Source organism: Ovis aries, chromosome 12 (genome assembly GCF_016772045.2).
Source record: "Ovis aries strain OAR_USU_Benz2616 breed Rambouillet chromosome 12, ARS-UI_Ramb_v3.0, whole genome shotgun sequence".
NCBI classification, from domain to species: domain Eukaryota; kingdom Metazoa; phylum Chordata; class Mammalia; order Artiodactyla; family Bovidae; genus Ovis; species Ovis aries.
Genome location: NC_056065.1, coordinates 59186875 through 59210432, shown reverse-complemented (window position 1 = coordinate 59210432; position 23558 = coordinate 59186875). Strand labels below are relative to the sequence as shown.

The window sequence follows — 23558 nt, the reverse complement described above, 5'->3', positions numbered from 1 at the left end:
CACTTCATGGGAAATAGATGGAGAAACAGTGGAAACAGTGTTGGACTTTATTTTTTTGGGCTCCAAAATCACTGCAGATGGTGATTGCAGCCATGAAATTAAAATACGCTCACTCCTTGGAAGAAAAGTTATGACCAACCTAGATAGTATATTCAAAAGCAGAGACATTACTTTGCCGACTAAGGTCCATCCAGTCAAGGCTATGGTTTTTCCAGTAGTCATGTATGGATGTGAGAGTTGGACTGTGAAGAAGGCTGAGTGCCGAAGAATTGATGCTTTTGAACTGTGGTGTTGGAGAAGACTCTTGAGAGTCCCTTGGACTGCAAGGAGATCCAACCAGTCCATTCTGAAGGAGATCAGCCCTGGGATTTCTTTGGAAGGAATGATGCTAAAGCTGAAGCTCCAGTACTTTGGACACCTCATGCGAAGAGTTGACTCACTGGAAAAGACTTTGATGCTGGGAGGGATTGGGGGCAGGAGGAGAAGGGGACGACCGAGGATGAGATGGCTGGATGGCATCACTGACTCGATGGACGTGAGTCTGAGTGAACTCCGGGAGATGGTGATGGATAGGGAGGCCTGGCGTGCTGCGATTCAAGGGGTGGCGAAGAGTCGGACACGACTGAGCGACTGAACTGAACTGAACTGACAATGTGGGAGATACGGGTTCAATCCCTGAGTCGGAAAGATCTGGAGAAGGAAATGGCAACCCACTCCAGTATTCTTGCCTGGAAAATCCCATGGACAGAGAAGCCTGATAGGCTACAGTCCATGGGGTCGCAAAGAGTCGGACATGACTGAGTGACTTCACTTTCACTTTTCAACCCTAGAAATTGAGAAGTTGGCAAGGTTCCCTTTACATATTTCTAACTTTCTAACATCTTTGAAAGGAGAAATCATCTGCTATCAGTTATACTTAGTGGCTAGCTACATGCTCCCCTAAGTGGGTATTGGCCCTTCAAAACATTTATCTCTAGTTGCGATATGAAGAGTTAGCCTCTTGTTGTTTAGTTGCTAAGTCATGTCTGACTCTTTTGCAACCTGTGGGTTGTAGCCTGCCAGGCTCCTTCTGTCCATGGGATTTCCCAGGCAAGAATACTGGAGTGGGTTGCCACTTCTTTCTCCAAGAGATCTTCCCTACTCAGGGACAGAACCTGTGTCTCCTGCATTGGCAGGCAGGTTCTTTACCACTGAGCCACCAGGGAAGCCCAGTTAAACCTCTACTTCCCAATGAAACAGAAGAAAAATATCTTGGCTTTGAGGAGACGGCTTTAGAGTAGTACATTATCCCTAAGAATGAAGTATAATTGAGTTCATCCTATCCTCTTTTCTTAAACAGCCATCTTTTCCTGTGCAGGATAAGTTGAAATCTCCGCTAGTTAGCACCACTGCAAACCTATTTCTAGGAATAAGCATAGATTGAAGAAGGTTTCCCTCATTCTTCGATTCTTGCAAGTTTAGGCTCTTGGCAATATTCTCAGCCATTTCTGCTCCCTTTTCCTCCAGGTATTTGCTATTTGCTCTCTAGCCTCCTTAAGGGGTCATATCTAAACCTTAATCCTTTTTTCCCTCCAATTTTTATATCCTAGGGTACTTATCATTAAAAGATTTAGAAATCACAGCTGTTCTGGTTACAAAATGATTTGAAGGTATATTTAATATTTAATATCATCAGACTATAATTTTTTTTCTGACGTCCCTATATTTATTACATTATTTTTTACCTGTGGTAGTAATAGTTTGATAGACATATATTGTCAATACATAGTCATTCATATATGAGCAAAAAGGTATCACCGCAGAATGATCCTGGATTTTAGATTCATGTAGATGGTCAGGAAAGAGAAGGACGAAGACTAATAAAGAATCTTTAAGCAGCAGAGGAAAGAATTTTAAGTTTCCTGGAATACAACAGCAATTGAGAACACAAAAATTGAAATAGTATTGTAGCTCAGATGCCATGAATTCAAATTGAATATTTTACCGCTAAAACTGAGCTGCTTAGGCTGATCAGAGGTTACTCTGTCACAATAAAACAAGCATTTTGCAAAATTAGACTGGTCATCTGGACTGAATGTGGTAAACACTCAGAAGGGCAACTAATACACAACACAACTTGTTTGTGAGTGACAGCTGGCAACTGTGAAACTATCATTGCTAGTTTTTTAATGGTTGACTTCAAGGTACAGGAGGAGGCATGGATGTTCACAGGGAATACACTGGTTAAAGTATTAGGATCCCATCTTAGTCAATCATTTAGGCAAATAGTTCTCAAGCTTGGATTCATGTTAGAATCACCCACAAAGGTTTTTAAAAATACAGAAGACTAGGTTCGTGTCCACAGAGTGTCATTTAACTGGTGTGAAGTGGAGCTCTGGCAGTAGTTTTTTTTGGAGTTCCTTAGATGATTTGTTTAGACAATGAACACTTTCTGGTATTTATTAAGTGGGCATGAAGCTTTCTCTCTCTTTGCTTAACTTGGAAAAACAAAGACCTGATTGAATATTCTGTTCAAAACAATGGCTAATACTGAGTCTGATAATCACACAATATTTAAAAGATGTAAAATTTCTTTTTTTTTTTTTACAAGAATATAACTTAGTCTACATTTATTCCTCTAAAGCTTTACTTTCTTCTAAAAACTACGCCAAGCTTTTATCTTCTGACAGTCTTTTGTATCTGCTATATCTGACTGGGAACGCTCAGGTGTCACTGCGACAAGAACACAAGGAGGGTTACAAAGGAACAGTCGGCTACTCCTGCAGTTCAACTTTGCTTTCTGGCTGTCTTGGCATGTATTTTAGTGCCTGAATTCTTTCAGAGCCAAGCTCAAAGCTAACACAAACGAAGCAGCTGCAACTGCATTGTGTTAAACTCACAGGGAAGGCCAACTCAGACCATTGTGTTACGGAAATGAGAACGCTGAGCGGGGCACCTGGCCCTCAACACAGCCGCTTTCTTTCAGCCAAAGCTAAATTGATGGCATCGTCTAAGGAGAAGCGATACAGAAATCATAAGTATCAATAGTCACTTTAAAAAATAGAATATTAAAGAAAGCAGCCTGTTCCAGAAACTCAGGCAATGTGAAACAAATACATACAATTATAAGACGTTAGCTCACTCCCTTTCTGAATTAAATTTAAGAACCTGGATAACTTTTATTGGTTTACTTATTTCTTCCCAATCAGTCTTGTGATATCATTAAAGTGTAGTTTTAACAATATATAAGACATACAATGGATATTTTATTTAAAGGAAAACATAAATAGGACAAAGGCAAAAAGTCTAGCAGGATGTTAAGGCAAAAAATGAAACATGGGATCTTTAAAAAGAGGTAAAAACTATTTGAATGACTAAAATTGTTCTTGAAGAATCTAATAGTGAAAACTCAGATCTGCAAAAACATTGTGAACCTATACATATGTATGATACCTAAATGGCTCCAAGAAATATCCACAGAGATAAATCATTAAGTAAAGAATCCTATTTAGTTTCACTTTCCAACAGAAGTAGGAACAATAAACACTATATAGATAAAATATCACAGCCCTGAATTTTAAATATAAATTAAGATCTCTTTCTTGAAGAGAAAAAAAAAGTAACTATTTTGCACAGGTGCACTCCTTTAAAATGATCTCTCAGTGGCTATTAAATGCTTTAGTAATCCATTTGACTAGAGACATAACCTGTAACATCAAGAGAGTACATGTGAGACATAATCACTTGACTCAGTTCTTAGATAACGCATATGCCTTTTATCCACTCAACAATTAATTTGTTGCTGGGCATTGTAGTAGCTACAAAGATAAGTAGAAAAGATCATTTATTGCCTAATAAGGGACAGAGACTTACAAACAAATAACTGCAATTTGAATTAAGGAGAAGAGATATGGAATCAGTGTGGAGGAAGAACAGAAAAACTATCCTGCAGTTCAGCTCAGTCGCTCAGTCGTGTCTGACTCTTTGCGACCCCATGAATCGCAGCACGCCAGGCCTCCCTGTCCATCACCAACTCCCGGAGTTCACTCAGACTCACGTCCATCAAGTCTGTGATGCCATCCAGCTGTCTCATCCTCTGTCGTCCCCTTCTCCTCCTGCCCCCAATCCCTCCCAGCATCAGTCTTACCCAATGAGTCAACTCTTCGCATGAGGTGGCCAAAGTACTGGAGCTTCAGCTTTAGCATCATTCCTTCCAAAGAAATCCCAGGGTTGATCTCCTTTAGAATGGACTGGTTGGATCTCCTTGCAGTCCAAGGGACTCTCAAGAGTCTTCTCCAACACCACTGTTCAAAAGCATCAATTCTTCGGCGCTCAGCCTTCTTCACAGTCCAACTCTCACATCCATGCATGACCGCTGGAAAAACCATAGCCTTGACTAGATGGACTTTTGTTGGCAAAATAATGTCTCTGCTTTTGAATATGCTATCTAGGTTGGTCATAACTTTCCTTCCAAGGAGTGTCTTTTAATTTCATGGCTGCAGTCACCATCTGATTTTGGAGCCCCAAAAAATAAAGTCTGACACTGTTTCCACATCTATTTCCCATGAAGTGATGGGACCAGATACCATGATCTTTGTTTTCTGAATGTTGAGCTCTAAGCCAACTTTTTTCCTTCTCCTCTTTCACTTTCATTAAGAGGCTTTTTAGTTCCTCTTCATTTTCTGCCATAAGGGTGGTGTCATCTGCATATCTGAGGTTATTGATATTTCTCCCAGCAATCTTGATTCCAGCTTTTGTTTCTTCCAGTCCAGCATTTCTCATGATGTACTCTGAATATAACTTAAATAAGCAGGGCGACAATACACAGCCTTGACGTACTCCTTTTCCTATTTGGAACCAGCCTGTTGTTCCATGTCCAGTTCTAACTGTTGCTTCCTCACCTGCATACAGGTTTCTCAAGAGGCAGGTCAGGTGGTCTGGTATTCCCATCTCTTTCAGAATTTTCCACAGTTTATTGTGATCCATACAGTCAAAGGCTTTGGCATAGTCAATAAAGCAGAAGTAGATGTTTTTCTGGAACTCTCTTGCTTTTTCCATGATCCAGTGGACGTTGGCAATTTGATCTCTGGTTCCTCTGCCTTTTCTAAAACCAACTTGAACATCTGCAAGTTCACGGTTCACGTATTGCTGAAGCCTAGCTTGGAGAATTTTGAGCATTACTTTACTAGCATGTGAAATGAGTGCCAGTGTGCGGTAGTTTGAACATTCTTTTGCATTGCCTTTCTTTGGGATTGGGGAAACTGACCTTTTCCAGTCCTGTGGCCACTGCTCAGTTTTCCAAATTTGCTGGCATATTGAGAGCAGCACTTTCACTAGCATCATCTTTCAGGATTTGAAACAGCTCCACTGGAATTCCATCACCTACACTACGAACAGCTTTGTTCATAGTGATGCTTCCTAAGGCCCACTTGACTTCACATTCCAGGATGTCTGGCTCTAGGTGAGTGATCACACCATCGTGATTATCTGGGTAGTGAAGATCTTTTTCGTACAGTTCTTCTGTGTATTCTTGACACCTCTTCTTAATATCTTCTGCTTCTGTTAGGTCCATACTATTTCTGTCCTTTATCGAGCCCATCATTGCATGAAATGTTCCTTTGGTGTCTAATTTTCTTGAAGAGATCTCTAGTCTTTCCCATTCTGTTGTTTTCCTCTATTTCTTTGTATTGATCACTGAGGATCAGTAGTAGTAGTAGGATGAGCAGTAGTCAGCACAATACAAGCAATTCTTACCCACTGGCTTCTGAGGACATCCCTAAGGCTATCCGCTACTCTAGGACTATCAGGGAGTGTCAGCTGAAAGGCAGGGATGGGTGCTTGACTGGCCTTCTATCAAATGATAGCCCCAACTCACCTATCACCCTGAGTCGAGACAGTGGTAGCAAGAACAGTCACTTAGCTTAGAGTCAAGTAATTTACCAAATCGTCACAGTATTTACATAACTTGCTTCAGCTTTTGAACCAAGACAAATATTTCAATTAAACCAACCCTTAGTGCTTTGCTAAGTCACTTCAGTCGTGTCTGACTCTGTGCGACCCCAGAGACGGCAGCCCACCAGGCTCCCCCGTCCCTAGGATTCTCCAGGCAAGAACACTGGAGTGGGTTGCCATTTCCTTCTCCAGTGCAGGAAAGTGAAAGGTGAAAGTGAAGTCGCTCAGTCGTGTCCGACTCTTAGTGACCCAACTTGCTTCAGCTTTTGAACCAAGACAAATATTTCAATTAAACCAACCTTTAATGCTTTAATGGCCAGTAAAATTTCATTAAGCTTGACAAAAAACCCACTCACAGTCTTGCCCCAACCTACCTCTTTACCTTCTAGCTTGCCATTTTTGCCTACATGATTTCCAAGTCTTGCTTCAGTGAAACTTTTCTATATTCCCTGGCAGTGAGAGTCACCTTATGAAGTGCATCTTTCCAAAATGCTATTCCCCCAGCCTGGAATACTATCCTTCCCCTGTCAACTATTTTCATTCAGCCTTTGAAATGCAGCTGAAATACTGGCTCCTTGACAAAGTCTCAGCTTACATAGTGAACTGTTAAAAACCTGTGCTACCATGCTCAACTACCTCCTCACAAATTTGGTTATTTTTCTGTCTCTTGCTATTAGACTATACGTTCTCTTGAATGGAAATGCTGTTTTGTTCATTTGTTTCCCCAGTACCAAGCAGTGTGCCAAGAAAGTATCAATAACTTCATTAATATCAGTTGGTGAATCACCAATACTTTGCCCAAAGTAAGCACTCAAGAAGTGTGCCAGTGTCAACAATTTCCATCAAGACTTGTTAAAAACCTATTTCATCTGCCTTCAGTTCAGTTCAGTCATTCAGTTGTGTCCAACTCTTGGCGACCCCATGGACTGCAGTTCCCTGTCCATCACCAACTCCTGGAGCTTGCTCAAACTCATGTCCATTGAATCAGTGACCCATCTAGCCATCTCATCCTCTATCGTCCACTTCTCCTCCTGTCTTCAATCCTTCCTAGCATCAGGGTCTTTTCCAATGAGTCAGTTCTTCACATCAGGTGGCCAAAGTATTGGAGCTTCAGCTTTTATTATAGTCCTTCCAATGAATATTCAGGACTGATTTCCTTTAGGATTGACTGGTTTGATCTCCTTGCTGTCCAAGAGACTCTTAACAGTCTTCTCCAACACCACAGTTCAAAAGCATCAATTCTTTGGTGCTCAGCTTTCTTTACGATCCAGCTCCCACATCCAAACATGACTACTGGAAAAACCATTGCTTTGACCAGACCTTTGTTGGTAAAATCATGTCTCTGCTTTTTAATATGCTATGTCTGTCATAGTTTTTCTTCCAAGGAGCAAGTGTCTTTTAATTTCATGGCTGCAGTCACCATCTGCAGTGATTTTGGAGCCCAAGAAAATAAAGTCTGTCCATTTCCATTGTTTTCCCATCTAGTTGCCATATAGTTATGGGACCAGATGCGGCGATCTTCGTTTTTTGAATGTTGAGTTTTAAGCCAGCTTTTTCACTCCCCTCTTTCACTTTCAGATTCTTTACTATCTGAGCCACAAGGAAGCCTCACCTTCCCTTGGAAAGGGAAAGTCACTCAGTCGTGTCCGACTCTTTGCAACCCCATGGAGGGTAGCCTACCAGGCTTCTCAGTCCATGGGATTTTCCAGGCAAGAGTACTGGAGTGGGTTGCCATTTCCTTCTCCGGGGATCTTCCCGACCGAGGGATCGAACCTGGGTCTCCGGCATTGTAGGCAGACGCTTTACCCACTGAGCCACACCTTCCCTTGGTAAGCCTAAAAATAGATCTAGGAAGAATAAAGTCCTTTTGGAGAGTCCACTACCAGCTCCTTTTGGGTCCTTCTGATGGTTAATGTACCTGCTGTTCACCATAGAGGCATGTGTCAGCAAAGACACCTGAATCTTAGAACCACAAGTACATGTGCTTAAATCTCACCCCTGCCCCTTCATAAAGTTAACATGAAAATGATCTTTGAAGTACTATATAAAGTAACAAAGTTAAGTATCTCAAAGTTAGGTTCCTTTTTGTACTGCTTTCCCAGAAAGTCTTTTGTGACATTATAAAAATATTTTGTGTTGTTCTGAAAACTAGACATACTCTTCTGGCAACATCTAAGTGCTGTTAAGTCACATTAGCTATTGGGATCACATGGAGATTTAAAAAATACACCGTCTATGGAAGTACTGCAGTGTCTCATTTAGACAGCACATTTTGGTTTCTCTTAAAAGTTTGGTTTCTCTTTAAAACTATAAATTATTTATCCAGCATTATCAAGGAGAGAGGAACTTCAGAAACCAGATTTTTCTGAACAAGGTTCATAAAGCCTCACATATCTTTAAGATTTTAAATATTCTCAATGGATATATATCACACAATATTATAGTTTTTCACTTTAAAAAATAAAGCCTGGTATAAACAATAAAATTTCACTTTTCCCTGATGATTCAGGACTATTATTATCAATGTCGATTACTACATTATGCACCATCCATTCTGTAATACGAAGGTACCTTTAAAGACTACTGATAAGTATATAAAGCTATTTGCCTTTATCCTAAATGGATTCAGGTTGTTTTTATGACTCTTTGTTTTCTCATTTTCTCTGCCTCCTTCTTCTACTCACTGCCTTTTTCCTTTTTAATTAAAAAAACCTTTTGTGCCATTAAAACAAAAGTTGCAATCTGTGTGTTCTGATAGTTATTTTTCTAAATAATTGTCTAGGTGAAGACTCATGAATTGCTAAATTTTACTTAAGTGCATGGGTTTTGTGACTGCAGTTTGCTATTAAGAGGCCTATTCTTTGCCTCAGAGTTTCTAAATCCATGAGGTGGCCGAGATTATAAAAAGAGTAACAAAGGAAGGAATTCCCTGGCTGTCCAGTGCTTAGGACTCTCCCGAAGTCCAGCCCTGAGTAAGTGGTCTATGTGTATTAGTTGTTCAGTCATGTCTGACTCTTTGTGACCTCATGGACTGTAGCCTACCATGTGCCTCTGACCATGTGGTTTCCTAGGCAGAATACTGGAGTGGGTTGCCATTCCCTTCTCCAGGTAAGTGGTCTGTATGTGGTGCCAATCTTCATGTATATGCATCACTGGTTTACTACTTTTACTCAAAAATAATTAGTCTTATTATTAAGGTCAACCTTAAATTAGCTAATTTATTGTTAATTTATTGTTTAAATATAAATTAAAACTGCTATTGCTAATTAATTCAAATTTTAAAAACCCAGCCATGACTTCAGATTCAATACAGGAAGTACTTCAATGTTACCACATTTCAGAGGCAAAGTCTTCTTCAGTTACTGATGTTATTTTAAAAAAAAATTAAGTATTCACTATTCTATTCTAGCACAATGGTAGGAAAATTTCAAATTCTAACTCAAACCTTTTCACCAAATTCTGCATATAGATAGTTTCACTATATTTGATTGGTTTCATCAGGAAAACAACAACGGGAAGGGAGAGAAAAGACATTTTTTTAATTCATGAAAACAATTTTAAATATATAATTATGTCTGCTAGAATAAAGAAATTTAATAAAAGGTATAACATCCAGTATTTTATAATTCCTCTCATAATCTGATTGACTATTAATCCAACACTTGCTTGTGATCTTTAAAAATGAGAAGATTTGTAAACATTTGAAAGGTGTCACAGTAATAGATATCCACAGACTCTACAAGGCACTGAGATATAACAAGGAGAAATCTCGCTTCTAGGATTAATGCAAAATAAAACATTCACTTTGGTTAATTTATAGGTAAATGCCAGCTAATACATCTCAAAATACCAGTTCTACCTAAAAGGTCATCCTAACTTTAAAAAACTGTATTGGAATAAAAAACACAATATATTAACTTGGCTGAATTTTTTTTTAATCCTTTTTTTTCCCCAATAGAAAAGGCTATTTCTACTTTTTACTGATTTCTGTTATACCCATAATAATGACCAATTACACAGATGTAATTCTTATCCAGTTTAAAAACAATTAATTTTAATGATATGATTAGAAAGTAAGCATATTTCTTATTCAATAAACAAAGAAAATGGATGAATTAAAATCTGGTTACTCCAAGTTATATCAAAGAGGTTGAAACTAGGGCTGCAACTGGTGGTCAGCTGACCTGTTCACTGACAGACTTTCCATCTCAGCCTTCTTTAGTATTCAGTACTGACTCTCAGTACTGTCTCGTCAGTTTAAAGAATATTTTTAACAGGAATACTGCTTCCAGGGTATTTCTTAAGCACTTACTTGGATGTCTAAAAGATGGCTTAAGCAAAGCACAGGCCTAGTTTCAGAATTAGAACTCACAGCTGTCTAATTCTCTGATAAACTGCTCTGGAACTTTATGAGTCTTATTCTCTGCTTAGGTTCCATCGGTTAAAATAAAATGTATGCCCCATTCTTAAAAGTAAAAAAAAAAAAATTCCTACCCATACCTTTATAGAATTATGATAGGTTTTAACTAGTAACTTGATAAAGAGATTCTTGAGGAGCAAAATGTTTTGATTCCTTAGCAACTGTCTCTAACTCTAAAAAGAATAAAAGTACTCTTTTAAAGAAGAGCAGCACTTACTGGTACTTTGAAGGGTGAGGTATTCGCAGTGTCCATAGAGTTGGGTTTCTCAGATGTAGTGGTCCCTGAGATACTCCGTCTGCGTGGGGACCTTTCTGCTGGCACCTCTGGATGAGAAAAAAGAAACACTGATAAAAATCCAAATTTAGGATCTTTCACTAAACTGTAAAATTACTGATTTTTTATTCTCACAAAAAATCAGTTTGCTTTAAAGATACATTATATTTGACATCTCAGATATAATTTGTCTCTTTATCTATAAACAGATATTATCAAGACATTAAAGAAACTTGGTCACTGTTAAGAATATGCTTTAGTGTGATAGTTTGCATATCTATGCACATATAAAAAGTAATTTCCTCTGAGCTATGTTTAATATCTCTAAGTTCACTTAGTATTTGCATCTCACAGTACAGGAATCTACTGCTTTATGTCAGCCATATAAGAGTTAACAGAATCCAATAAACTATTTTTTATATTCATATGAACAAATTTAGCCTAGTGTTGAACACGATTTGATGGTGTCTGCACAAAGGTCAAAGTTCAGTTCTGTGCAGATAAGATGATTCACCAGCCTGCAACCAAAAGTCCATGAGAAGACGAAAAGCTGCTGCTAGGATAAAATAACATATATGCTTATGCAGATATAAAAATAGCTCAGCTTCTCCTTGTTCTGGCAGTATGACCTCACTAAGATCTTACCCTGGGATCCTAAATCTGTGCAAACTGACCTAACACGTTTCAGATTTTGAAGATGATGTGGTATTCTCCAATTTAATTACTATACGCTATATTAAGGTTACATTTAAAATTTTTTATAGAGCGATACATATATATGCATATATATATGCACATACACACGCACACACAGATGATAGATATATACATATTATACCTTTATCACAACTGCTTCCCATCTCCACTTCAACTGACAGACATATAGGAATCCAGCTTCTCAGACAACATTAGATAATCTCAACATGGACAAGGAAAAAAAAAAAAAACACATCCTAAAAAAAGTATTCTGTGTTATCTTCCAGATCTTAAAAAATAAGGAGTAAATCGTGACTCCGGAGACTGACATTTTGATTCCTGCTGTTCTCCCTTTAAAAGATAGATGCAGTTTAAACTTCCATTTCTGGCCTCCTGGCCCCTGGGATCCGTGCTACTTCCACTTAAGAGAAAGCGTTTTTTCTCTCGCTCCCTCCCTGTGTCTTGCTCTTCCCCCTCCCTCTCTACAGCTTGCAGAGAGAGCAAGCGAGAAAGCAACACACAGGACTGCAGCTATTCAATCAATCGTTCCGGACTGCACATCCTCATTAGTTCCTTTCAGGCTATTAGCGGACGCCCAACCACTGCCTCCCCTCAGTTACAGCAAATTTCACTGTATTACACTGATCTACAGAAGAAAAAACATTTCCTGAAATTTATATTCAGCTAGTGCCAAAAGGACACCATTTTACACAGACCCAGTAATGCACACAAATCAATCCCGCCTATGAAAATCCAACTGGGAGTGCTTACTCTATTACTATCTTTGATGCTGGACACTGATTTTCTTTCCATGACTAAACGTTTCTTCACAGTGACATCCTGACCAGTAAGATATAAGCCAAATCACAACAAGCCTAATGACTGAGAGGCTGACAACATAGCGTCTTGTATGCCTGCAGTACAAGAAAGTTCCATGCTATTACTGTGCTTTAAAATAACTTTAAGTCTCTCAACTTCCCCCTAACCATCAGTTAAATGAACCTTAATGTACAAAGCCATTTTCAGAATTAGGCACACGTGAATCCTAGCACATTTCTAAAAAATGGTAGTACAATGAACGGGAATGGCACAAAGCGCTGAATTTAAACAAATCGGTCTGTCAAAGCACATTGAACAAGACCTTCAGACTTCAGGAACATGACTTTAAAGGATGATTGTCTAAGTCAGGCAATTCAATCTGAAGGGCAGGCAGGTGGGGACAGGGGCTGGTGAAGGTAGAAGAAAATCTCATCTTCCCTCTGCCCATTACTGATCATTAGAAAGATACATGAGATTGATTATTACAATATAATATATTTCAGTCTCAGAATAACTGATGGAGAAACCAAATTGGGAGGAAAAAAGTCCCATTAGCAAGGATAAAATGATCTAGTGAACAGTTTCCCTTGACTTGCAATGTTCTGGCTAAGGAAAAAAAAGAATTTCCTTACTGTCTTCCAAACATCTAATTTTAGTTTTCAGGCATATGAACTCATTACGTAAATATATTTCAATGCTTTTATCTATCTGGAATTATTTTGGCTAAAATGAGCAACCACATTTCAAACCCTAACAATATGTTCTTTGTTGTACTTTTCTTTATATTCTCTTTCTGTATTACCAAAAAACAAAAAAAAAACAAAAAAAAACAAAGCCCAACTCTGATGTAGATTAAAGAATGTCACTGGGTTCAAAAAGAAGAAATTAAATTACTTTTGACATTTGAACAATTGCCTTTAAAGAGGGAAAAGTAAGGAAACAAAATAAGCTAAATCAACTGGTGATAAGAGGAGGAAGTCTACACTTGACTTTCCCAGTCCCCACAACAACGCAACTTATCTGCTGATGCAGAAAAGGCCTTTGGGTATTAAGGTTGTTTAGTGCCCAGACGATTCGTAACTGTTTCAAAGCTGAGAAAAGAATGTATATCCCAAAAACCAAAGTCCACTTTGGAACAGGGGAGTAGCCTCAGGAAAAGCAGAATTAATAACTTGCTGGATTAGTCACAGGCTGGCCAGCATGCTAAACTGATCTGGCTACCTTCGACTTTAAAGCTCCAAGCAGAAAGGAAAGCTGCTGCTACGCTCTTAGTGCTACATTTCTGCTGATTTGGATGGAAAATCTATACCAGTTCCAGTAGGCCAAAATATAACAGCTCTCTACCCTACCTGCCTCATGCTACATACGACTGCATTATTTTTTACCTGCTGTAAAAAATGAATATTCACTTCACAGTCACAATATTTAATTACAGTCATGTTTAAAACACGCTCACTCTCTTAAGACAAGAGGCATATGATATTGTTTTGGTGGATAAAGGACTAAAACTAATTTGTTCATGTTCTCACCCTCTAAAAATAATATTTTTCATCTTTAGATTAAAGGGTAAAAAAAAAGTTATAAAAAGCCACTTAAGTTTTAAATATATCTCTTCATTTCTTTTGCCATTGGGTGTGAACTGAGATGAGGTGACAACTTATAATAACGAGAGGTAGCCTCTACTACAGCTCCACATAGGACGATGTACTGAACAAAGAGAATACTTGGGTGCTCTTCTTACCACCTTTACTAACTATCTGTGTAATTATATGTAAAGTCATTTCAACCTTTCCTGCTCTGGTCTGCATTAATAAGCTGGGTTATTCAGACCAACCAGAGATGAAGACAAGATGAACGAGTTTATCTGCTTTGACACAAAATTAGCTTTTTGAAAGAATGGGGCTCTCTCAAACCCAAAATATATCATTACAATGTCATTTCCTCAAAATACACATTTTCTTCTATGTCAACGTGCTTTCTTTTGAAAAGCATGGTAAAATAATTGACAACTGGATAATGATAAGGACAAAGGCACTTTTGGTGGAAGACGTGCCTATTCAACAAACAGAACTAAACCCTGTCTTTCAGACCTAACAGTGTGTTCACGGCCTTCCGTTTACTTATAATGAAGCCAGTGTAGCAGATGGTGTTTCAGGGAGAGAGAAAGGGAGATGAAGAAGTACAGTGATTTCACTACAGTAACTGTAGCGAATAGGTAGAGGCACTGAGAACTGATGCTTTTGAACTGTGGTGTTGGAGAAGACTCTTGAGAGTCCCTTGGACTGCAGGGATCAAACCAGTCAACCTAAAGGCAATGAGTCCTGAATACTCACTGGAAGGACTGATCCTGAAGCTGAAGCTCCAATGCTTTGGCCACCTGATACAAATAATCGACTCCTTAGAAAAGACCCTAATGCTGGGAAAGCATGAAGGCAGGAGGAGAAGGTACGACAGAGGATGAGATGGTTGGATGGCATCATGGACTCAATAGGCATGAGTTTGAGTAAGCTCCAGGAGTTGTTGATGGACAGGGAAGCCTAGTGTGCTGCAGTCCATGAGGTTGCAAAGAGTCGGACACAACTGAGCAACTGAACTGAACTGAGAGGCACTGAGAAGGTGAGTGAAAGCCAATACTTAAGGAATTGAGGAGGTCAGCCTTGTAGATTTATCAGGGAGGGCCACTGAAGACAGGGAGATCAACCCTGGGATTTCTCTGGAAGGAATGATGCTAAAGCTGAAGCTCCAGTACTTTGGCCACCTCATGTGAAGAGCTGACTCATTGGAAAAGACTCTGATGCTGGATTGGGGGCAGGAGGAAAAGGGGACGACCGAGGATGAGATGGCTGGATGGCATCACTGACTCGATGGACGTGAGTCTGAGTGAACTCCGGGAGATGGTGATGGACAGGGAGGCCTGGCGTGCTGCGATTCATGGGGTCGCAAAGAGTCGGACACGACTGAGCGACTGAACTGAACTGAACTGAAAGTGAAGTGCAGGTGGGAGGCCAGTGGGGCTGCAGTCAGGAAGTTGGGATAAATAATAGCAGAAAGACTAAGAGCAATTAGGGTAGGCATGCTCAGATCATGCGGGCTTTGTAGGCCTACACATAAGGACTTAGCTTTTTCCTCTGAAAGAAAAACCGCCTGGTGAAATGCACCTCATCCAGATTTACAAGTCACACAAAAATACTATGGAGTACACTGAACCAGACAGTTAAAAATGGTTAAAATAGTATGCTCTGTGTTATCTGACTTTTCCACAGTAAAGACAATTTTTAAATAAAGAAATACTATGGAGGTACACTTCCTGGCACTTTCCTAATTTTTTTTTTTAAAGGATTTTGAATAGTGAATGTGTTTGAAATGATCCTACAATATTATTACATTCAGAAAGAGAATAAGGGCAATGCTTGTATGAATTGAGGGTTAGGTTCCAAAGACCTGTGCAAATAACTTAAATGAGAACAAGTATCTGTTATGTAATGTCACTGTGATCAAATATAAGTATCAACTATATTTACTTTTTGTTCAGTCACATTTAACTAAATTTCATACACCATCATGTCATATATACATATACTTAACAATAACTATGCAGCTAAAAATGTCACAAATTCTGATAATGTCTACCACTTAGAATGAACTTTTTTTTTTAAGTGGAGGAGGTGATTCAAAAATACTTTTTTAGGAGGAAAAGATGTACTTCAAAATTATAAGCACCTCTTTTATTAATAATTTGTCTAAGGCAGAAAATTTTTTATGGTAATTTGAGCGAATATTAAATGTTTGTAATGTGCTAACCACTGGGCCTAGTATCACTCTTAGTTCTTGGGGCAGCAGTAGCCAATTTTTCACTGAGGTAGTAGCCAATTTATTGTTCTCTTAGATGAAGGTGGGGGCAAAATTTAAAAAAAGATAATAACCTTACCAATGTGAAAGTAATTTCTGAAAATTCAAAACAAATGATAAACAGAATGAATAAAGATATTTATAAAGTTTTAATTTGGTGGATAATGATGTAAGGAACCAAAATATCCTTCTCACAGCAAAATTCTCTAGTTATGACAGACCAGAAAAAATTACATATTCACAGATGCAGTCAGCTGGCATATATAAATACTTTACTAAATACTTCACATTAACAGCAACCCAAGCCAATTTCTAGTAATTTTGTGTACAGAATTATAAAACATGAATGAATGTGAATGCTCTGTCAATTTTAATTACTCACATGTCCCATTAATATTTTTGACATTATATTTAGTAAGCAAGTATTCTAATATCATTGTCAAAAAGGAATTCTTTAATTCACTTCAAAAACTTAAAAAAAAATCAAAATATGCTTGTTCACCCATTTAAGTCATTGGAATTTCAATGTATATAATGTTACTGTGAATGAATCCACATCACTATCATCCTAAATGATGACAACAATAAATAGGATGTGATAAGTCCATGGCTCAAATTATTAATGAATGAGTTAAGCAAACAACTCATTTCTCCATGCTGTGAATTCTAAATTAGGAGACTTCTTCTTCCACAGGAGGCACAGAAGACACTTAAGGAACAGAAAAGGAAGGAAGGAACAATACTGGGAAATGGGCTTGTGCCTCTTTAGTAAGAGGGTCTTTAATAACAAACGGCAAATGTGAAAGAAAAAAAGCCTTCATGACATTTCATACATTTTGCTGGAGGATTCCTTAAAGGTAATGGGAACTTAAAGATGCAGGTAGAGAACAATTTTATAAAGGAAAAGTGACAAGAGCAAAGAGGAGAAAATTACACTCTGCATTTATATAGCTGCTAACACCATAGCACCTGGGTGTTTTATAGACTTCACCACTGGATTTTCAGTAGGACATTTCCTGCCCTATCCCATTTCTACTGCTGAAAAGCCAAAGCACTGACAGTCACTACCATCCAGCTGCTCTGAAATACAAATCCCCAGAGCCACTTTAATTCATCCAATTTGTATCATTTAGACTGCAGTACTTCACTCAAACAAGCAGTCCTTTCAAGTCTGCATGCCCTAGACACATTTCAATACGTATGAATTGGTGCTAAGTACAGAAACGTAGTGAATTCTCAGAAAGTAAAGCCATCCAGTCTCTCCCACCTTTTCTTCACCTCAACAAATTTATCCTCTATTATTATTACTTCTAAAAATTCTGCTTGTTAATATAGTAGGAGAACAGATATCCCTCTGGTCACGCAATCTGAACACCCACAAGTGTGTCGTTTCTTTAACTTAGGGTTTCACATGATGATAATGGATGAGATGATAGAGAACAATTTTTACTGTCAACCAAAAAGAATAAGAAAACAGTTTTAGGGATATTTATATGGTTATCTGGGATTCCCTGGTGGCTCAGACAGTAAAGCGTCTGCCTACAATGCGGGAGACCCAGGTTCAATCCCTGTGTTGGGAAGATCCCCTGAAGAAGGAAATGGCAGCCCACTCCAGTACTCTTGTCTAGAAAATTCCATGGATGGAGGAGCCTGGTGGGCTACAGTCCATGGGGTCACAAAGAGTCGGACACTACTGAGTGGCTTCACTTTCACTTTCATATGGTTATCTTGGGCTTCCCTGGTGGCTCAGATGGTAAAGAAACCACCTGCAATCAAGGAGACCTGGGTTCGATCCCTAGATCGGGAAGAGCCACTGGAGGAGGGCACGGCAACCCACTCCAGTATTCTTGCCTGGAGAATCCCCATGGACAGAGAGGAGCCTGCAGGGCTACAGTCCATGGGGCTGCAGAGTCGAACACAACTGAGCAACTAAGCACAGCACATATGGTTATCTTAAGTTTCAAATACAAAGCATCTCTCTGGTTCTTAGTGAAAACAACTAGGGATCTTAGTAGTAGTAATAAAAGTATAACAAGGATAACTTGAACACCAAACTATCATTTTTATTCCTTATTACATGCTTAGTATTTTATATTAATTTTCTCTTTAATCCTCACAAATCTCTGGAATTGGAATTATGCCCCCATTTCACAGATGGGAAAGGAAGGAGATGATCTATTACTCCACTCAGTTTGCAGGGCTGGTAAAGGCAGAATCAGGGTTAGAACCCATGCAGTCTGGATCCAGAGGCTATGCTTTTAATTACCATGCACACTATCCGTCCCCCTTGTGTTTTGTATCGTGGACTGTAATGAATAAAAAGTAAGATAAACAATCATGGAAACTCCAGTTTTTCTCATTTCCTCTTAAAAATAACTCAAAGAACTCTAACAAGTGCACATAGTTCTTCATATTTTAAAGAGAACTAAATCATACTCTTTGGTGGATAATTTACTGCAAATGAAACCCCATCAAAGGAAACTCAATCCTGGAATGCTGATGATAATAAGAATATTCTAATCAAGAAACAAAGAGGGATGAGGCAATGGGGTAAAGAAGGAGAAAAGTTAACTTGCTTAATGAAATGGTAAAAAAAAAAAAACTTGAACAGAATAGGAATTAAGCTATAAAGAATTTCTACTACTGATTCTTTGAATTAAAAAGTACAAAAAAGCCCTCCAAAAAATAAACTGCCCTTAAGGGGATGGATGAATAAGCAGAGAACAGAGTTTTTAGGGTAGTGAAAATATTATGTATGATACTGTAAGGGAGGGTACATGTCATTATCTGTCCAAACCCACAAAATATACAACATTTAGAAAGAATCCTAATGTAAACCATGTACTTTGGGTAATTATGATATTAGTGCAGGTTCAGCAGCTGTAACAAATGTACTACTCTGGTGGGGGATATTGATAAGGGGGAGACTGTGCATTAGTAGGGACAAGGGGACATAGGAAAAAAATCTGTAACTTTCTCTTAATTTTGCTGTGAACCTAAAACTCCTCTAAAAGAACAGTCTTCAAAAAAAGAAAAGAAAACCCATCCATCTGTCCACTTACAAAGTAATTTTCAGTACACTTAAGTGGAAAGGTAACTACTTAGGTGAATTTTATAGACAAACATTGACAAAAAGCTTAAGACTTTAGGTTTAGAAAGAACAGTCTCCAAATAACTAGAAAGCATTGTTCAGCATAAAACAACTGTTTTGAACATTTCAATCTAATTATTTATAGTGAAATGAAAGTGAAATCGCTCAGTCATGTCCGACTTTTTGCGACCCCATGGACTGTAGCCTACCAGGCTTCTCTGTCCATGGGATTTTCCAGGCAAGGGTACTGGAGTGGGTTGCCATTTCCTTCTCCAGGGGATCTTCCCAACCCAGGAATCGAACCCAGGTCTCCTGCATTGCAGACAGACACTTTACCCTCTGAGCCATTTCCTTAATTTCATAGCTTTGCTTTGGTGAATAATATTTTGTCTTCCATTCTGGAAGACAGTATGTCTTCTAACTTATGGAGATATTCTCAGACTTTACCTAAACTTTTCCCATAACTGACTTAACAATGTGTTCTCTTTATTAGTATGTTTCAAATATAATTCTGGGTAAATCTGATTTATTCACACCATGATTTCAGTGTTCATCTCTAAAAATCTTTTGTAAAAAGATCTGATCCTCGATTATGTCAGGGTCCTTTAAGACTAATTTGGATTTTATTCCCCAATAGACATTAACAGAAAGCACTGAAAGTACTGAAAACATAAAAATATATCAGCCTCTAACATGAGATGGCTGGATGGCATCACTGACTCGATGGACGTGAGTCTGAGTGAACTCCGGGAGATGGTGATGGACAGGGAGGCCTGGCGTGCTGCGATTCATGGGGTCACAAAGAGTTGGACACGACTGAGCGACTGAACTGAACTGAACATAAAGATAAATTAATCATTTACTGAGGACCAAATATGCATGAGGTGCTATACAAAAACCAAAAGTCTCTACAGTGAAAGCAACAGGAAAGGGAGAAACCTATTATCTATAATGCTGATTGGTATACTTCAGCCACCAAACTGGCAAGTCTCTCTTCAGACTTCGGCTTCATCTTGTTCTCTGTATTTCCACTACCATGTATCCCTCTAGGGCAGGACTTTTTATTTTCTCATGTAGATAATGGCCAGACCCTGCTAACTAACCTCATTGACTCCTGTCTCTCTGCTTAAAGCTATCCTGATCACCATTACCAGATTAAGCTCTCTAAAACATTACTTTCTCGATATAATTACCTTCCCAGAAATCTTACAGATAGACAATCACACATTGAAAAAGAATATCGCCTAGCTCCTACCTTACACAGTCACTCTTTCCTGCCAACACTTTGCAACAAATTGCCTTGGTCAGATGATCTCTGATCTGAAACGGCCATATTAATTCCTCTATGTCTGTCTTTGTTAATGGTGTTCACTTTTCTGCCAAATCTAAGGTAACCTTCAATACCGATTTCAACTCATCTGCTTCCATAAAGCCAGGCCTAATTATTCACATTTCTTTGATTTCCAAGTAATATATTTGTGTAAGTTCCCATTACTTGATTATATGTTCTCTAGTTTTGGGTATCAAACTACCTAAATTTAGGTGTTTGAACAATGGCGATCCTGTCTAAATTTTCAAAGGAAATAAATTTTAATAAATAGAACTCTCTCAATTTTAAGTATTTCTCCCACAGTGTTTCCATAAACTGTTTGCATCCATTCTTGTCTTGCATGGAACACTGAAACAGAAGATATATGGTAACAAATAAATTTTAACTAGATAACTAAAAAATAGTTCAGCATAGTCTGGTTGCCTTTTTTCTCTTTTAATAAACACGTGATATCACAGAATTGCCAATTTTTTTGTACGTTAAAATGATAAAATAGCAATTTCATATGGTTCAACTTAATTCATAATAAAAATGTTAATAAATTTTCTATTTATTTCTAATTCACATATGGCATTAAAGCATATCACTAGTCAAGTTTAAGAATTACTCTCATTTTATGTCTATTAGCTTGAATCTTACACTATAATTGAGATTTTAGTAAAGAAACTTCATGGGAGATTAAGTTTTTCCTTCTATGCATCATTCTATTTAAAAGTTCACAAATTTTCAGGTTGTAGAAGCACACTTAAACATAAATTAATCAGTTTACGTCTTGATACTTTCTATTAATTTTCACTTTCCTGGGATATTTGCTCAGCTTGATTTCCTCTAGTTTTTAATTTACATATCCATAAAAGAAAAATTTTTAAAGAACTTTTTCCCCCCCTTTTCTAAGGATATTCCGTTAACAAAGGATGTAACCATGACCACCTACGGGCTCAATATGAATTCAATTCCCATGCTTAGGTTTTAAGCATGGTTCTTAGCATTTTTTTAAAATTTAGATACCAGAATGTCCATTTATTCATTTGCAATAAAAAACTGAACTATCACTGATTGTAAATACTAATACAAGTGTGATCCAGCATTTATTCTTTTTCACAAGTCAAGCTATATGAGAAATCAAACCACAATCAGTGGTACATTTTAAACTACTGATTCAATTTCTTTAATGATTATAAGTAGCAGAACTCCTTACATTTTTTATTCCTACTGTAGTCAATTTTAATAAATTCTTTCTTTAAAATGTCCATTTTCTCTCATTTTTTTCAAATATATTAGCATAAAGTTGTTCATGATAGTCTATTTATTAGGTCTCTAATTTTTGTAATTATGTTCTTTTTCCCATTTTTAAGACTGTTTAACTTGTACTTTCTCTTTCATCTTGATCAAATCTTGACAGTTTTATTTTCACTGGACTTCTTTAGCTTTATTGATTCTATTTATTTCTGCCTTCTGTTCTATTATCATCTGCTGTCATCTTCATTATTTCTTTCCATGAACTTTCTTTGGGTCTATTCTTTCTTTTTCTACCTTGTTGAACTTACTGAATGCTCAATTGGTCCACTTAATTTTATTCTTTTCAATATAAAAGATTCGGGCTATAAGTTTCACTTAATACCTATTTTAGCAATATTTTATAAGTTTTAATATGTACTATTTTTAGGATGTTCAGTTCTATTTCCATTGGGTTTTTTTCTTTTGAATTTTTAACTTAAAAACTTTCAACCTTAAAAGTTTTCAAAAAGAAAAGTTTTAAGAGTAAATTTTTTTGGTACTAATTTTTGACTTGGTTCATCTATGATCAAGAGGATATGTTTGTGTGATATAAAGAATTTGATTTGTTGAGATTTATTTATGTCTCAACAAATGGAGAAGGAAATGGCAACCCACTCCAGTACTCTTGCCTGGAAAATCCCATGGACGGAGGAGCCTGGTAGGCTGCAGTGCATGGAATCGCAAAGAGTCGGACACGACTGAGTGACTCCACTTTCACTTTTCACTTTCATGCATTGGAGAAGGCAATGGCAACCCACTCCAGTATTCTTGCCTGGAGACTCCCAGGGATGGGGGAGCCTGGTGGGCTGCCGTCTATGGGGTCGCACAGAGGCGGACACAACTGAAGTGACTTAGCAGCATTTATGTCTCAATCTACTGTTGGTTTTCGTAAGATTCCACATGTACTTCAGAAGACTACATAACTGTTGGACTTCAGAATTCTAGTGTGTCCATTAACTAAAGCTTACTGTTTTTTTTTTTTTTTTAAATATTTTCTATACCCTCAAACACTCTGTCCATGGGAAAGACTAAAGGTAGGAGGAGAAGGGGACAACTGAGGATAAGGATGAGGATGGCATCACCAACTCAATGGACATGAGTTTGGGCAAGCTTCGGGAGTTGCTAACGGACAGGGAAGCCTGGCGTGCAGCAGTCCATGGGATAGCAGAGTTGGAAACAACTGAGAGACTAAACTGAATACCCTTAAAAATTTTTGTAGATAGGGTCAGGTCACAGATTTATCTATTTCTCTGTATACTTCTGTCGATTTTTGCCTTATAAATTTTAAGGCTTTATTTTTTAAGTGCATATAAAACTGTTATAACTTTCTAGTGATTTTTATATTTTGTTACTACTATAGGGATCTCCTTTATTCCTAGCAACATTTTTTGACATAAAGATCCATTTGATTTCATTTTCATGGCTATGGTAGCTCTCTTTTAATCAGTATTTGTCTGGTATATCGTCTCCCAAAACTTTTACTTTTATGGAGGGGTTTTTTTGTTGTTTTTTGAGAAAATTATTTTTTTTAATTTACTTTTTTGAAGTTTAGGTGATTTACGTGTGCATGCACACTTAGTCTCTCAGTTATGTCCGACTCTGCGACCTCATGGACTGTAGCCTGCCAGCCAGGTACCTCCTGTCCTTGGGGATTCTCCAGGCAAGAATACTGGACTGGGTTGCCATGCACTCCTCCAGGGGATCTTCCCAACCCAGGTGATCTTCCCAACCCGAACTCAGGTCTCCCACATTACAGGCAGATTCTTTACTGTCTGAGCCACCAGGGAAGCCCAAGAATACTGGAGTGGGTAGCCTGTTCCTTCTCCAGGGTACCTTCCTGACCCAGAAATCAAACCAGGGTCTCCTGCAT

The 23558-nt window shown here is 38.1% G+C and overlaps 1 protein-coding gene across 10 annotated transcripts in view; it reads right to left on the bottom strand.

The window, feature by feature from the left end:
• The window catches only part of RASAL2 (RAS protein activator like 2), a 392695-nt gene that overhangs the window by 97297 nt on the left and 271840 nt on the right, over window positions 1–23558 (bottom strand). For 9 of the 10 annotated variants that reach the window (XM_027975906.2, XM_027975907.2, XM_015099332.3 and 6 more), the window contains one exon: window positions 10569–10675. In XM_027975906.2, coding sequence (XP_027831707.1) covers window positions 10569–10675 — 107 coding nt within the window. Of the gene's footprint in view, window positions 1–10568; window positions 10676–11463; window positions 11786–23558 lie in introns of those variants that run through there. The other variant, XM_042229145.2, reaches the window with a different exon arrangement.